Below are 15660 nucleotides of genomic sequence, written 5' to 3' on the forward strand. Positions count from 1 at the left end.
CTGAAGGACTCTCAGACCATGCAAAACAAATTCTCTGGTCTGATGAGACAAAGATTGAACTCTCTGGCGTGAATGCCAGACGTTATGTTTGGAGGAAACCCTCTAAGTATTAAAAATTACATTAGAGGCACCTAGTTAGAATATGCTCTAGCATTATCTCTTTACAGTTTCTATGCAATCAGGGTAAATTATTCTACATTAATCTTTATGCGGTCATACAGCACAGAGTTAACACTTCTGAATACTTGGTACATGCTGAATATCTCACTCAGGCAGATCCTGGTTACCGTGTGTAGATATGTATGTTAAATAGCTGAGCCATCCCATCCATTGAATGTGGATATATGTCATAGCTTGCACCAGATGGCTATCTTGCACCAGATGGCTATCTTGCACCAGATGGCTAGCTTGCACCAGATGGCTAAGAAGTGCACCTTCTTACACTCTGCAATCTGTCCGTAGTAACCCTTGTTCTAGTGCAGTGGCTAAAACCTTAGAATAGTTTCCTGCTCATTACACTGCCAGGCACTGCAGAGTGCTATATGTTTACATGTTACTGGCTTTGCTTCAACATCCCGGAGTAACCTGTTGACTGAGTTATTGTGGTGGTGGTGCAGTGCAAGCAGAGGACACTGTTCATTTGGGTGCTGAACATCTTTTTATTTTAAAACAAATGAAGTTTTAGGCTGGGTACACACCTGGACAACTTGTCCGTTGACCCAGGGATTCGCCGACCGAGCAGCCGAATGGTAAGCCAATACACACTGACCAATCTGCCACTCGACGTCCTAACAGGGAGGGCATTTAATTTTGTCCACCCAGTTGAGATGTCCGTGTTGACGGATGTGCTGCAGGGCCGATGCAATATGTCTGTGATCGTCAGTCCACACACGTTTCCATGGTGGTTATTTTTGTAGGTTTGACTAGCCAAAATGGCACCGTGTGGGCAATTTACATTTCAGTTGCGAAGAAAGCAGATATTGGGGATGGGAGAGGGGTGTAATGGGAAAAAAATAAGGTATTTTAATAATTGGTAACATGATTTAAGACCATTAATGAAATGGATTTATTCTAGAGCCCTGGCCAAAACGTATTAAGGGCCTGATTCAGACCCACTCGCTAAGCTGCGAACGCATGCAGCCGGGTGATTATTGCCAATTGTGTAAGCGACGTAGTGCGCGTGCGTGAAGCCGCCACTGCAATGAGGAAACACTCGCTCTCAACCATAATTCCAGAGCGGTAGTTTGAGTGACAGAACGGGGCGTCAGTGGGACGTGGCTGGGGAAAGTCTATGTAAACGGGGTGTGCTTGCACTAGCACAGGCATGGCTGGGCATTTTTACACCAACTTATGGGCGTACATAATTACACTGGATCGTCACTGTACACGTCACCTGGCTATTTTCCTCTCAGCAGCGCTCGCAGTGCTTGGGGTAGCCTAGGGTCTACCGCAAACAATGCGATTGCAGTTGATGGTTCTCTTCATTTCCGATGGTTGCATACACACATAATAGAGTAGCAGGTGCTGCTCATTGCTTTGATTGATTGCTGTCTATCTAGATGTGTTATTTTACCAAATCCAATTTATTTTCAATTTATTCTAATTGTTTATTATTGTGATGTGTTTACAGGTACAAAATACATTTTACTGGCCTAACAATTTACACCATATTTTTTTTAATACAAATACAATCAAAATTGTGTAATTAAAGTGTAAAAGTGAAGACTCTTGAATAGTTGACTTTTTTTTTTATTGCGCTCCCTTCATGCTGGTGTGGAACTGCACATCCCAGCATGCCATTCCAGAGTAAATACATGCCTTAATAGCAATACTGTGGCAGCCCAGGCTTGGATTTGTAGTTCCATAGCAGCTGTAGAGGCCCTCTTTTTGTTTGTTTTTTAAAGGTAAAAATGCATATTAAAAATACAACTCACAGACTTTGTTTGAAATGTAAAAAGTTATTTATTATTTTTTTATACAAACAATTTAAGGGCAAATTATGGGTTTGTAAATAAAAGTAAAAAAAACTGAAAATAACAATACAGAAATTAAATCAATGAATAGATTCACAATTTTCTGGATGAATTTGGAATGGGTACACACTTGCAAATGTGGGATGTGACTTTTGTGCCATCACCAAATGTCCCTCCTTTACCTCCTACAAATCATAAATCACCCCCAAATATGTCTGGCACATATGATGGCAAGATACAAGGTCAAAATATTCCTTGTATTGTTTCCAGGGACACTAACCAGATCTAATTTCTGGGCATAAACTTCCATAAAGTTTGTGGAGAAATCTGGGGGGAAATAATCCAAGAGCATCAATGTTTGTGCTTACGCTTTGCAGCCGACCCCGGAGATCTAATTTTACGGATCCAGGTGGACTGTCGTGTACCGTGCTTGGAGCTCGGCACTGGTCCACCTCACCTTGTCTTGGGCCAGTGAGTTGTTCTTTCATCTCCCTGACATCTTGGCTAATTGTCCTTAGAATGGAGGTTTGCTCCACCATGCTGGCCTGGACTGCCTCAATGGCTGCAGATTGGCGTTCCACTTCCGACCTAAGGCCATTGATGACTTCGCCAAGGGTGGCAGTGGTGGATGGCGGAGGCACAGTTGATGGAGGTTGTGCCCTCACCCCATCCGACTGCAGCCTTTGATCCATGACAGGTCCTTTAAAAATGAACAAGTAAAAATTAGTATTTGTACTTTACACATAAATAGACAGATACAGAGGACCTCATTCAGAGGTGGTCGCAAGAAGCGATCGCTCTCTCTGAATGAGGGCAGGTGCTTCTTGTTTTTTGGTGCGGCCTTCTGGTCACATGCTAAGTTGTGGGTTACCACCCACAGCTTAGCTAGCGACCAGGGTGATGGTCGCGATGGTGATCACCAAATTTGTCTGCCATCAGAAGGGGCAGACAAATTTGGAGGTGATGTGTTTGTAGGAGGTGGAGGAGGAACATCTGGTGTTGGCACAGGCACACTTTCAACACCCACATCTGCAAGTGTGTCCTCATCTAGATTTTCAAATTATAGCCCCATTCCAAATTCGTCCAGAAAATCGTGTATCTCCTGCATGCAGTCAGACATACAGCAAGTCTGATTCTCCATGACTGCAAAACACCAAAAGCCAAGTGGTGTTATTTATTGGCATGTGCGTACGCATCTATAAATGTGCGCCACTCATACACATGTGCCCTACAGTCACCAACACACGCCTATAAAACCGCCTTTACAAGTTACAGTCACATTCACAATAAACTGCGGAGTGTTGGGAGTGTACGCTATGCCGTATAGGCAAACGCCAGCTGGGCCACTAGGTAAAGCACCTGTTGTATTATGTATTGTATGGTGGAGATAGAATATAACAATAACTACTGTCCTGTATTCAGGCGCCATTTTATTGGTGCCAGCCAATCAGATTGCAACATAGTTTATATAAAGTATGCAAAATTAAATTTTTGCCATTGCTATCATGAGATCCTCCAGTTTCAGTAGGAGGGAGCTGCGGATCCTGTCCGAGGTCATGGACCGGCGCCTGGGGTGGCCACACATGTACTGAACAGGTTGAAAATGCGTGCATACGCGGAGGTGCGACAAAGGAGATGGTCAGATCTCCGGAGGCGGACTCCTCAATAATTTGCGTCCATTAAACCGCCACAGTAAGTTACTTTGCGTTGTATATACATGTCTGTGTGGGGGTATACATTACTTTTCTTTTAAAACCGTTATTGTTTCTGATGCTTTTCCAATTTTTATTTAAGGTGTGCATCCATTTTGTTGTTGTTTTCTAGTCTGGAGCCATTTTTGATTTTTTTTTCTAGTCTGGTTTAACAATAACACAAAAATTATTCAGTAGACTCGCAGGTCCAGGACCACAAACAATAGTCACACCTGTGTCTAGAAGCAGCACCACTAATTCAATGTCAGGCTTCAGTTTCAGGTGTCTGTATTTAATCAACAGCCTGCAAATGTCAAAATTAGATCTGGACATGCCTTTGCTCTGCTAAACCCAGGGCTGGATTAAGGTCTGTGGGGGCCCCTGGGCAACAAACTTGTGGGGGCCCCTTATGCAATGTCCCCAGTAGCAGTGCCCCTTATGCAGTGCCCCCAGTAATGGTCCCCCCTATGCAGTGCCCCTTATATAATGCCCCCAGTAGTGCCCCTTATATAGTGCCCCCAGACCCAGTAGTGGTCCCCCCCATATGCAGTGCCACCAGTAATTGTCCCCCATATGCAGTGCCCACTGTAGTAATGCCCTTATGTAGTTCCCCAGTTGTGGTCCCCCTATGCAGTGACCCTTATATAATGCCCCCAGTAGTGGTCCCCCTATACAGTGCCCCCAGTAGTGCCCCTTATAAAGTGCCCCCAGACCCAGTAGTGGTCCCCCCCTATTGCCCCCAGTAGTAGCCCCCCTATGCATTGCCCCCAGTAGTAGTCCCCCCCTATACAGTGGGGCCAGTAGTTGTCCCTCCCTATACAGTGGGGCCAGTAGTTGTCCCCACTATGCATTGACCCCAGAAAATGCCCCCCCAGTGCCCCCACGAAGCGGCCCCTATACAGTGACTCCTGTAGCGGCCCCCCTATGCAGTGCCCTCTGTAGTGGCCCCCTCCCCTATGCAGTCCCCTGTAGCTGCCCCCCCTATGCAGTGATCTCTGTAGCGGCCCCCTCCCCTATGCAGTGTCCCCTGTAGCTGCCCCCCCACCATGCAGTGACCTCTATAGCGGCCCCCTCCCCTATGCAGTGACCTCTGTAGCAGCCCCCTCCCCTATGCAGTGTCCCCTGTAGCTGCCCCCCCATGCAGTGACCTCTGTAGCGGCCCCCTCCCCTATGCAGTGTCCCCTGTAGCTGTCCCCCCATGCAGTGACTTCTGTAGCGGCCCCTTTCCCCTATGCAGTGACCTGTGTAGCGGCCCCCTCCCCTATGCAGTGACCTGTGTAGCGGCCCCCTCCCCTATGCAGTGTCCTCTGTAGATGCCCCCCCATGCAGTGACCTCTGTAGCGGCCCCCTCCCCTGTGCACACACAAACAAAACAAAAAAATCACCAGTTACCTGAATCCCCTCTCCTGACGCGGCCGCCGCTGCCTGCTCCGAGTCCCGGCTCTTCCACTGTCAGAAGATGTGGGGGGGCTGCCGGAAGTCGGAGCTCATGAGTGAGCTCCGGCCGGCTCCCTCTATTGTGCAGCAGCCAATGAGAGTCTGTCTGACTCTCATCGGCTGCTGTAACATACACACAGCTGCCGCCGCCGGCTGTGTGTATGTCACTGTGTAGTGTGGACTGCACTCACTGCGCGGTCTACACTACACTAGCGGAAGGGTCACTAGCGGCGGATGTAGACAGCGCACTGCTGCTAGTGGGGGCCCCTCCGGGTGTGGGGGCCCAGGGACGACCGCCCCTGTCGCCCCTCCTAAATCCGGCCCTGGCTAAACCTGTGAGATCTGGATATTAATTTTTACATTCATGTCGAATTTTGCTCTCCCTGACACAGGATATAGATAGCGTAAAATAAATTTAGAAATATATAGATATAGAGATTCACTCACCATTCATGTATGCAAAGTTATTAATGTGAACTTTTGTAAGTAATAATTTTCAAATAACATGTTTTTGTATCTTTATGTCATAGGATTAAGATGAAGCATACAAACCCCGCCCTCCTCAGAAACCTCCTCCCACCATTACTCCCCACACTCTCCTGAAGCCCCCTCCACCCACCATTCCTCCCCACTCTCCTGAAGCCCCCTCCTCCAACCATTCCTCCCCACACTTCCCTGAAGCCCCCTCCTCCCACAATTCCTCCCCACACTTCCCTGAAGCCCCCTCCTACCACCATTCCTCCCCACACTCCCCTGAAGCCCCCTCCTCACTCCACTCCTCAAGGAACTCCAATTGGGCCGCATCATCCCAAGAAGGACCGGGCCCAGTTGTGGAAGAACCTGTGGCTGAAGGTACATTGACACACACATGCTATACAATATTTCATCTGCAATACCTGCTCTTATCCCTCCATTTGCACTGTCAGCAGAATCACCCATATGTTTAAAAAGTCACAGATGCCAAATGGCCCAACAGCCAGAATGCAATGTTTCCTAAATTTAGGGCCCTGCAGCTAATGGCATATGAAAGCAGCATTAACCACAGTAGCCTATGTGCTACACTGTGTTCTATTAGCTGGCGAAAGGATACACCAAAAACATCCATGGCAATGGTGGGTGCGTGGGTGGGTGATGTTTTAAACTATTACAATTGACTTACACACAATTTAAATTGATTCTTTATTTTTCTTGTTTACATTTCAGTGGAACCACAGGAGACATGGAGGGAGTTGAATGTTTTTGGGACAGCTGTTCACAATATTGCCGATGTGCTGACCCACATTCAAAGGGCACTTTCATTTTTTTTTTAAAATCTGTTAAAAAAAAAAAATGTTTTAAAAAAATGGTGCTGTGTTTTTATTATATCCTAACATTGTTATGTTCTGGGTTATTTGTGGACCCAGGGTGGTAGCAGAAGCGATCACAGAAGCGGGTTTGAATAAAAAACTAGGTTTTTTAATAAGTGCTTGAGAAGACATAAAATATGGCAGTAAATAAAAGTCCAGGAATATATAAATGTGTACAAGAATTCTGTGGTGGGAGTAATGGGGTAATGTCCAAGTAGAAACAATTAGAGCTGTCTAGGTGTGCAGGTAGTGAGACTGAAAATAATCAAGCAGGTAGTGATGCAGGAAATAATAAGCCAGGTATGCAGGTAGTGAACTAAGGCAATGAGCAGGATGTCAGCAGGCTCAGGCACTCAGGTATGGGCAAGGGTGATGGAGGAAGCGGGGTAGTCCAGCGGAATCTAGGAGCTGACAGGCACACTGACAGACAGCGAATTCACAGGAACAGGATAAGCACAGAGAACTCCCTCTCAGCTAGGCTGAGATACACGTTGCACTGGCAAAGAAGGAAGGCACTGACCCTTCCTAAATACCCCATGCCGTGCTGTTACTGGCCGGAGGGAACATGTGACTCACCAGGATTGGCCAGCCACATCACATGGCCAGAAGGCAAGATGGCGGCACCCATGCCAAACGGAACGGAGACGCCGCCAGGCCTTACCAGCGCAGAGTGACAACAGCCCCGCACAACAACCCGCGCAGCCAAAGCCCCCCGCCAGACACCAGCTCCGCCACCAGACAGCCCGCGCCACAACGACCTCACAGGTAACACTCGCCTAGCGCCATGCTGAAATACCCTGGCCGTGACAAACATATTCCATTAGTTAAATGAATAAAAACAAAATTAAATGTAAAAAATTATCTATCTATCTATCATCTATTTAGCCTATATGTACTTTGTAATGTGTAATTAAAAATGGCACATCGAAACATCAGATGGGAACATACGTCTCTAGCAAGTGATCGCGATTGGCTCGCAGTGTGACGGCTACTTCCATCGATCTCAGAAATTGAGTGATCGCACGTCGGGCCAAGTAATGGTCCGGTGGGTGTTTCTTGGCTCTTGCGTTTCACTTTGTGAGCATTCGCTTACTTCGCATATTCTCGCTCTTTACGGCTGCCCGCGTTCGCAGCTTAGTGAGTGGGTCTGAGTCAGGCCCTAAGTTTTACGATCATTCAATACACTTGTAAGAATTCTGTTTGTAGCTCACTCTGCTGGTGAAGGAGGGTATAATGTCATTACATTCATAAGACTATACACAGATCTTCAGGTATGATTAAATATAGTTATAAAATAATTGTACCAGATATCAGTGTTGGTTACACAGCAAGATTGCAGCACTACAATTGTTCCTTCCAGGTAAGGTTTCCTCCAAGGTGTGTGTGCTTACATTTCCCATCTGTCTTTGTTCCAATCCTCTTCCCAACTGCAGGCAAAATGACTTTACTTTCACAGCAAAGAGGAAGGGGGTACACGGGACCACTGAGCACCATTGCTGCCTGATGTGTATGAAACAAACACCGCAGTCATGGCTAAGATAAAGCTGCTGCTCTCACAGAAGGCTAAAATAGTCATTGTATCCAATTCACCTTACAGGTACAGAATGTTAAGCAGATGAACAGCAGCTTAAAAGAAACACTTAACGGTGGAATCGATGAGATTAGACCACCAGAGGTGAGATTCCTGCTCCTTTACCCATTCTCCCTATTGTGTTCCAGCCTTTCTACATGCTGGTCTGCCTGCAAGCTGTTAACACTCGGGGAACACTTACTCTCTCTCCTTTCATTGCTTCTCTTTAGTTAAACATCAAGCTGAATTCTCGCTGGACCACAGAGGAACAACTGCTGGCTGTACAAGGTGGGTTGATATTTGGTGCCAGGACTTGCAGTGCTACAATTGTACAAGGAGAAAGATTGCAGCTGTATTTTTGGGTCAGGCTAATGAAAAGATGTAGTGAAGATGATGATGATGCCACTGGGGCGGGATGGGTGGTATTCTTTTCTGTACAAGGGGAGAAACGTTTTCTGTGTGTTCCAGCTGTCAGGCGATATGGAAAAGATTTTCAGGCCATCTCAGAGGTCCTGGGTAATAAGACCCCAGCCCAGGTGAAGACGTTTTTCATTAGTTATCGTAGATGCTTCAACTTGGAGGAAGTACTTCAGGAGTGGGAGGCAGAACAGGACGTTCCTCCATCCACTGTATCCACGGACTCCTCCAGTAAGAACTCTGGCTCTTCCCAGACTACCAGTGAAGATGATGAGGTGAGAGATGTGGTTATAAAATATTGTACCGGGCAGCGTTTTCTTCCAAGTCTACTTTCTCTATTCTTATTCATCTCTCCTTTCACATCTTTCACTGTTGCTGTTTATTGCAGCATTATGTAACCTCTAACTATAATAATATACATTAATCATGTAATGCAGATGGCAACCGTTTTAGACTTGATGAAATATTACTTGGTTAGAACCAAGGCTACGTGTTCTATATAATTTGTTTTATTTTTCTATTGAGTTTCATTATTCCCACACATTATACATGAACTGTAAATGGAAAATGAGATGCACTGGGATACACTGTAGCTAAGCATGATGAACATATCTGAAAACATATTTTAACCCAGTTTTTCCTACTGTAAAGGTGCATACACACCGGGCGACATTGTAATCGTTCAATCGCCCAGTAATCGTGTGCTATAATGACGGAAATGACCAGCGATGCGCGCTCCTGCTGGTCATTCCCGACATTGTCCATTGCCTGAACATGCAGCCCAATCTGCCGATACAGAGATTGGCCATGTTATGGAAGGATGGAGGGTGCCTACATTGAATGACTGATCGTTCAGTGTAGGCACTACAGGGGAACAGGAACTACTGTACGATTACGATGTCGTAATCGTACTGTCTTTCCTAATCGCCTAGTATGTACGCACCTTAAGAGTCCATACCCAAAACTGTATGGCAGATGAAAACTAACTGGCTCATTTTGTCTCACTTACGTTCTACATTCAAATTTAGTTTAATTATTTCCAAAGTTTCCTATACACAGGGATAAGGGCCAGTAACGTCTGAGTAGCTCAGAATGCGCATTCTCAGCTTTTAGAACCTGTCTGAGCTCCATCTGTCTGTAATAGAGCAGGGTGGTAACACTGAGCTGCAATGGAAGGTCAGGGTAACACTGCACAATAGATTTTACTTTCCCCAATCATGTTTGAAATGTTAATCTTCTAATTTAGGGGCCTATTCATTATTACTTATTATTCTCTGGAGATAATTATGTTTAGAACTCGCATGGAGTTCTACCTAATTACGGAAGAATTCATCATTCCTCCTCTCCATAATTATCCCGAAAATCTGTCATTTTTGCGATGACAGCTTTTAGGAAAATAGATATTTTTCCCTACCTGCATCCACATACCACTACTGTCCTCCGGGTCTCCCCGCTCCATCAGTCCCAGCGGCTTGTCCGGCTCCCACCTCCGCTGCCCGCTCTATCCACTGTGCCAGCTCGTGCATTTCACCCGCAACCCCCCATCCCCTACCTTCCCAGCCAGTTCTGCCCGGCTGACTGGCGGGGACCCCGGGGTCTGTCACTTGCAGCTAACCTCTTCAGGTACAGACACGGCCGGCAGGGAGATGTGAGCTCTGCAGAGGGGGCTGCAATTTTTCTTCTTTTTTTTAAATACTATCTTCTGTTCTCACCGCATGCTGCTGCCGGGAAGCGCCTCCCCTCTGTCTATCCCCCAGTGGCACTTGTTAGTTCTTCAGTTAACTGTTTATAGTAAATAAACACTTAATTGAAGAAGCACTTACAAGTAGGGATGTACAGGCACGGATAGGTTCGAGTTTGCACGCCGAGTTCGGATTTTTCCCTCCAAAAAAACGGAACTCAGAAAGAGGCAAAACGTCATCTTGCATGGACAAACATCATCATTCCTGGACAAAGTCCAAGAATGATGATGTTTGTCCATGCAAGATGACGTTTTGCCTATTTCTGACTTCCGTTTTTTTGGAGGGAAAAATCTGAACTATGCGTGCAAACTCGAACCTATCCGAGCCTGCACATTCCTACTTACAAGTGCCATCGGGGAACAGAGGGGAGACACTTCCCGGCAGAATGCAGCAGCGGGGAGAACGCACAGTCCAGCCAAAGTAGGGAGCGACAAGGGAGCCGGAGGAAGACCTGCTCATGGTGAAAGTAGATAAGTATGTCCCGCTGCTACCACAAACTGGCATGTAAATGGCAGACTGTGTAGCCTTACAGGGTCTGTATGCCATCTGAAAATACATAATTTTTGTAATTTGATGAATAGCCGAATTTCTACATCCCCGTACTAATGTAAGGGAGTGTGGAAATTAATGCAAAAGCACTTAACGCAGGAGATATAACTGATATCTCCTGGTTAAGTGTGTTAATGAATACTAAAAAAAGGTAATTGAGGAAAAATGTCCTTAAAACCGTTAATTTAGTGATAGACCCCTTAGTGCTCCTTTAAGCTTTGATAGTGCCAGAGCAAGGAAAGCCATATGTTTGGCCATTGAGTCACTAAATTTAGCTACCATGGTATTTAATAAGTGTAGCATGTCCTACATCTCCCTGCCAACTACAGTGTTAGAATTTTATTTGCGGTAATATTAAACAACTCTATATGTACATAAAGTGGTTTGCCGCTTATAGCTATATAGCTGTAAATATGGTGTTAAATTGTGCTGTTGATGGCGGAGTTTTTATAGTGCAAGCAGACATGCTCCTACAATTGATTATAATGTGCCTGCCCTGAGCATGAGTGGTAACCCCTATTAAGATGTTATGTCAGTGAACCAATCACTCTACAGATGTGGCATGAATAGTCTCACACAGGTAGTGGAAGAAAATAATGTGTATTTATTACCTTTAAAACAATGGAGTCACAATGCTCCTAGGTAAGTGATATTGATCAATGTTATGCTACTGATATATAATAAAGAAAAAATGTCTCTTATACAAAAAAATGTAAGGAAAAATAATAATAAATTGCAGTCAATGAGAAAGGAAATCCAATAGAGAAGGTATCATATGAATTAGTCCAATGTCAAATGAAGGGGGTGAAACACTCTGGAGGGGTGGCATCCCAAGCCCTCCGGTCCATTTACTTACCCTATTCAGTCTTAAGGCACTGGTGCTGTGGTCTCTGTGTGACTCGGTAGGTTTTAGCCAGTAGGTCGCTCCTCTTTCTGCCAGGGAGTGTGTGCCTCATGGTGCTAATGAATAGATTCGCGTAGCTCGGCGCAAATCTGGTCCCCATGGCGGTGCCTGTTCTCTGTCAAATAAAATGATTATTGAACCATAGGTAGTTGTGTTCTAATATGAAACTAATCCCTTTTGATTAGGAAGTCAATTTGGTCTTGTTTCAAAGTGTCATCTTGTGTGAGTGTTTCGTGAATGACTTCTATTCCTTGTCTGTGGTCTATTACGGTATAGAGGGAGGTGACGTCGCTGGTACATAGCCAGTAGTCATCCTCCCAATTAGTGTGTTTCAGTATCTTCAGAATGTCATTGGTATCTTGTAGGTAGGATTTCTGCTGTTTTACATAAGGTTGGAGGAATCTATCTATGTATTGTGATAAGTTGGCTGTGAGTGAATTTATGCCAGATATGATTGGTCTACCAGGTGGTTTGTGTATGATTTTATGAACCTTGGGCAGGTAATAAAAGACTGATACCGCACCTAATCTTGCAGTACCACGCTACCCGGAAGTGACTGGTGTCACTCACAGCATACCGCACAGCAGACTGAATGTGTAACCAGGCACACACTCAGCCCTCTATCACTGGCAGCCCTACTGCACACATACCATCCACGGGCAGACCGGAAGTGACCAGCGGCGGCGGCAGACGGCCGGGGACCACGCGATCGGATGAGAGCATGGGACCCAGAAGTCTCGCAGCCACTGGGGATTAACACCAAGGCCAACACAGGAGTGTGTAATGAGGCACACACTCCCTGGCAGAAAGAGGAGCAACCTAATGGCTAAAACCCACGAGTCGCACAGAGACCACAGCACCAGTGCCTTAGGATTGAATAGGGTAAGTAAACGGACCGGAGGGCCCAGGACGCCGTCCCTCCAGAGCATTTCACCCCTATCATTTGACATTGGACTAATTCATGTGATACCTTCCCTATTGGATTTCCTTTCTCATTGACTGCAATTTATTATTATTTTTCCTTTTTTTCTTATTCATACATTTTTTTTTTGTATGAGACATTTTTTCTTGATTATATATCAGTAGCATAACACTGATCAATATCACTTACCTAGGAGCATTGCGACTCCATTGTTTTAAAGTAATACACATTATTTTCTTCCACTACCTGTGTGAGACTATTACATGCTACATCTGTAGAGTGATTGGTTCACTGACATATATCTTAATAGGGGTTACCACTCATGCTAAGGGCAGACACATTATAATCAATTTCTAAGCACTACAAGAGATTTGGGTCATCTCTGGTGTCAGCAGCTAGCAAGCACATATCCAAGAGAGAGCGCAGGTTCTTATTCTAGCTTTTATCATGCTCCTACAATTTACTTTGTCTTGATTTATAGTTTAACAAATAAATTAAGACAAATATGATGCTTGCATAAGTATTCACTTGTGTTCTTTTAGCTCTGTTGATAGAGGTAAAGATATTGCTCCAGCAATGAATATAGACCTCATTGTGCTCTGGGAGTACAAACTGAGCCACTACAAAATGCTGGAATATCTTCCAGTGTACAGAGCAATGGAGCAGTGCAGGTGCTGGGATAGTTTGTACCAGTGCACTCAGTATCTGCAGAGCTGCTTGCTTGTATCATGTTCCACCATGAGTGCAGTGTGGGTAAAATCCTCTGCTACATTTTTCTTTATTTAGTGACCATTGCCTAGGCAGAGACAGATAGCAATATGAACTCCAGACACTGCCCCCTGACGCATGACGGTTTGGTGGCACAACTGTGTGTCATGCCCCTTATCTTATCACGCCAGGAGTTTGCAGTGGGAGCTGCTGGGCAGCCCTGAGCCTCTCCCGACTACTGCTGTTCGGTGACACCATCCGAGGGGATGATATCAAACTAGCAGAGCAGCAGTGCTATTTTAGTGCCGCCATCGGCGATGGTAACGCCACTGGGACAAGATAAGTTTTTTGCAAACTTACAAAATAGGACACTTGTAGAAGTGGGAATTTTGTCAGATTGAAGGAAATCTGGGTAAGGAAAAGGAAACGCTATAGGAATTAATTGTTTTTATTCCCCTCTAACTCAAGCCTTTTAGTATCAAAGTGCCTCAAGGTGAATGGCTCTGAGTGGCCCAGTCAGGAGTGCTGCCCTCAAGCTTATCTGGGGCATGATTTGAAAATAGAGATACGTAAGTGCTGTTGGGAAATGGGCTGGAATAAATGAGGAATGAGTGAGAGCAGCTCCCAACTAGTGTGAATAACTGGTAGACAACTACATTAGTAAAGGTGCGTATCCACTTGCCGATTAAAATGAGCGATTGAACGATAATGATATTGCTATTGTTCAATTGCTCATTAATCGTTCACAAATCATTAAAATGTAGAAAACGACCAGCGATACGCGCTCCCACTGGTTGTTTTCGACATCAATCATCGCCTGAACATGCGCGTCAATCTGACGATAATGACAGATTGTGCATGTTCGGAGATGAGGCTGGGTGCCTGCACTGAACGATAAATCGTTCAGTGTAGACACTATACAGGATGAGGAATGACTGTACGATTACAATGTAATAATCGTACTGTCATTCCTCTATCGGCAAGTGGATACGCACCATAAGTCTCCAGCAGCCCTTCCTGTCCGTGTAATGTGTGGTACACACCTATAGATATATCTGTCCAATCTGTCTGTGGGAAGGAAAATCTGGTGATGCGCGGGAGCAAATTACAATAGAATTTGCTCCTAAACATTGGAAAACGGACCAGATTTTCCTTCCCACCAGACAGATTGGACAGATATAGGTGGGTACGCAGCCTCTGTAGGTGTTACCAGTAGAGACAAACAAAGTAAAATAAAGCTCCTAGAAGTACCGTCGTCTGCACCCATAATAGTTTTATATTGTCCTTTTAAGACAGGGGACTATAATTAGTGTAATTAAGCCATTTATCTTTGGGTAAGTAAGTTAGCCTCTCATTGGTCATCTCTCAGCCATAGGTGATGAGTGCTACTAACAGTATCCAGTCCCTAACATCTGCACATTCTGCCTGTAGAGGCTTATGGTGGCAGGATGTGTATAAATCGTGAATACTTATGCAAACTGATTATTTACTATTTTTACTTTAAGATCCCTGCTGCTGACATATAACTAATTTATTTTGTATGAGCATGTGAGCTGGCAATACTGCCAATACTTGTTGTACAAAGATGTGTAAGTTTGCACCATTTGGTTAACACACATTATGGAAATGTCAGGACTCTGAATTTCAACTTCTTCTTTTCCCAGGTGCAGATCACATCCATCTCCTCTTCATCGCAGACTTTATCATCCACTACAACAGCACCAGCAGTCACAGCTTCTACCTTGTCTCTTCCTCCACCACTACTGCGCCCGTCTCTTCCTTCAGCTCCTACGCTGCATCGCCAGCCCCCTCCGCTCCAGCCAGGACGTCTCCTCCAGCCTCGTCCTCCTCCTCTTGTCCGCCCTGCCCCCCAGCAGAGCCCTCGTGCACCACCTGCCTTATTGGGAAACCATGCAGAGCCAGCCTTCTCCTGAGGACTTGTTTTATAGATCCCTCTTGCAGTTTGGGAATGGGCTGGGTTTATTTATGGCACGTGGCACTGAAATTGTAATATTACAACATATGACCTATGGATCAACTCATATTACCTCAACAAAACAATACTGAAGAATAAGGGACAGGACTGCAATTGCTAATTAGAGCATGCAAGAACAAATGATCCTTTGAGCTACAGATTGGCATTGTGCTTGCAGGAATTCGATGAAATGACCTGTAATATGCATAAAACAGAAGGGAATGTGCCAGTTACTTTTATTATTATTATTAGATCAATGAGTGGTTGAATGTTTCCATTTACATGGCTCTCGCAAGAATGACTTAACTCTTCCATCTTGGACATGAGTGCTTCAGAACTGAGCTATTGTTTTGGGATGCCCCTACAGGATAAGTGGACTTTTGTGAAACCTATACATCTGCATCAATATGTAATGGTCTTGGCTTG

General features: G+C 45.1%; 1 protein-coding gene across 2 annotated transcripts; it reads left to right on the forward strand.

The window, feature by feature from the left end:
- Positions 1–7975: 7975 nt before the first annotated feature.
- Positions 7976–15414, forward strand: LOC148515337 (REST corepressor 2-like). Of its 2 annotated transcripts, none has more exons than XM_088480138.1 (4): positions 7976–8122; positions 8248–8305; positions 8486–8709; positions 14924–15414. In XM_088480138.1, the coding sequence occupies exons 1-4, from the start codon at positions 8063–8065 to the stop codon at positions 15191–15193; spliced, it is 612 nt and encodes a 203-aa protein (XP_088336264.1). In that variant the 5' UTR covers positions 7976–8062; the 3' UTR covers positions 15194–15414. The 2 variants fall into 2 exon arrangements, with proteins under 2 accessions (XP_088336264.1, XP_088336265.1); XM_088480139.1 differs by lacking the exon at positions 14924–15414 and adding an exon at positions 12165–12205.
- Positions 15415–15660: the final 246 nt, after the last annotated feature.

Source organism: Taudactylus pleione, unplaced genomic scaffold (assembly GCF_031769625.1).
Source record: "Taudactylus pleione unplaced genomic scaffold, aTauple2 ptg000250l, whole genome shotgun sequence".
NCBI classification, from domain to species: domain Eukaryota; kingdom Metazoa; phylum Chordata; class Amphibia; order Anura; family Myobatrachidae; genus Taudactylus; species Taudactylus pleione.

Bases quoted from the DNA above. Each gene is read 5' to 3' on its own strand.
- LOC148515337 (XM_088480138.1), top strand. From the start codon at position 8,063: ATGAACAGCAGCTTAAAAGAAACACTTAACGGTGGAATCGATGAGATT. The intron at 8,306-8,485 runs GTGGGTTGATAT...TGTGTGTTCCAG, and splicing joins ACAACTGCTGGCTGTACAAG to CTGTCAGGCGATATGGAAAA. The intron at 8,710-14,923 runs GTGAGAGATGTG...TTCTTTTCCCAG, and splicing joins CTACCAGTGAAGATGATGAG to GTGCAGATCACATCCATCTC.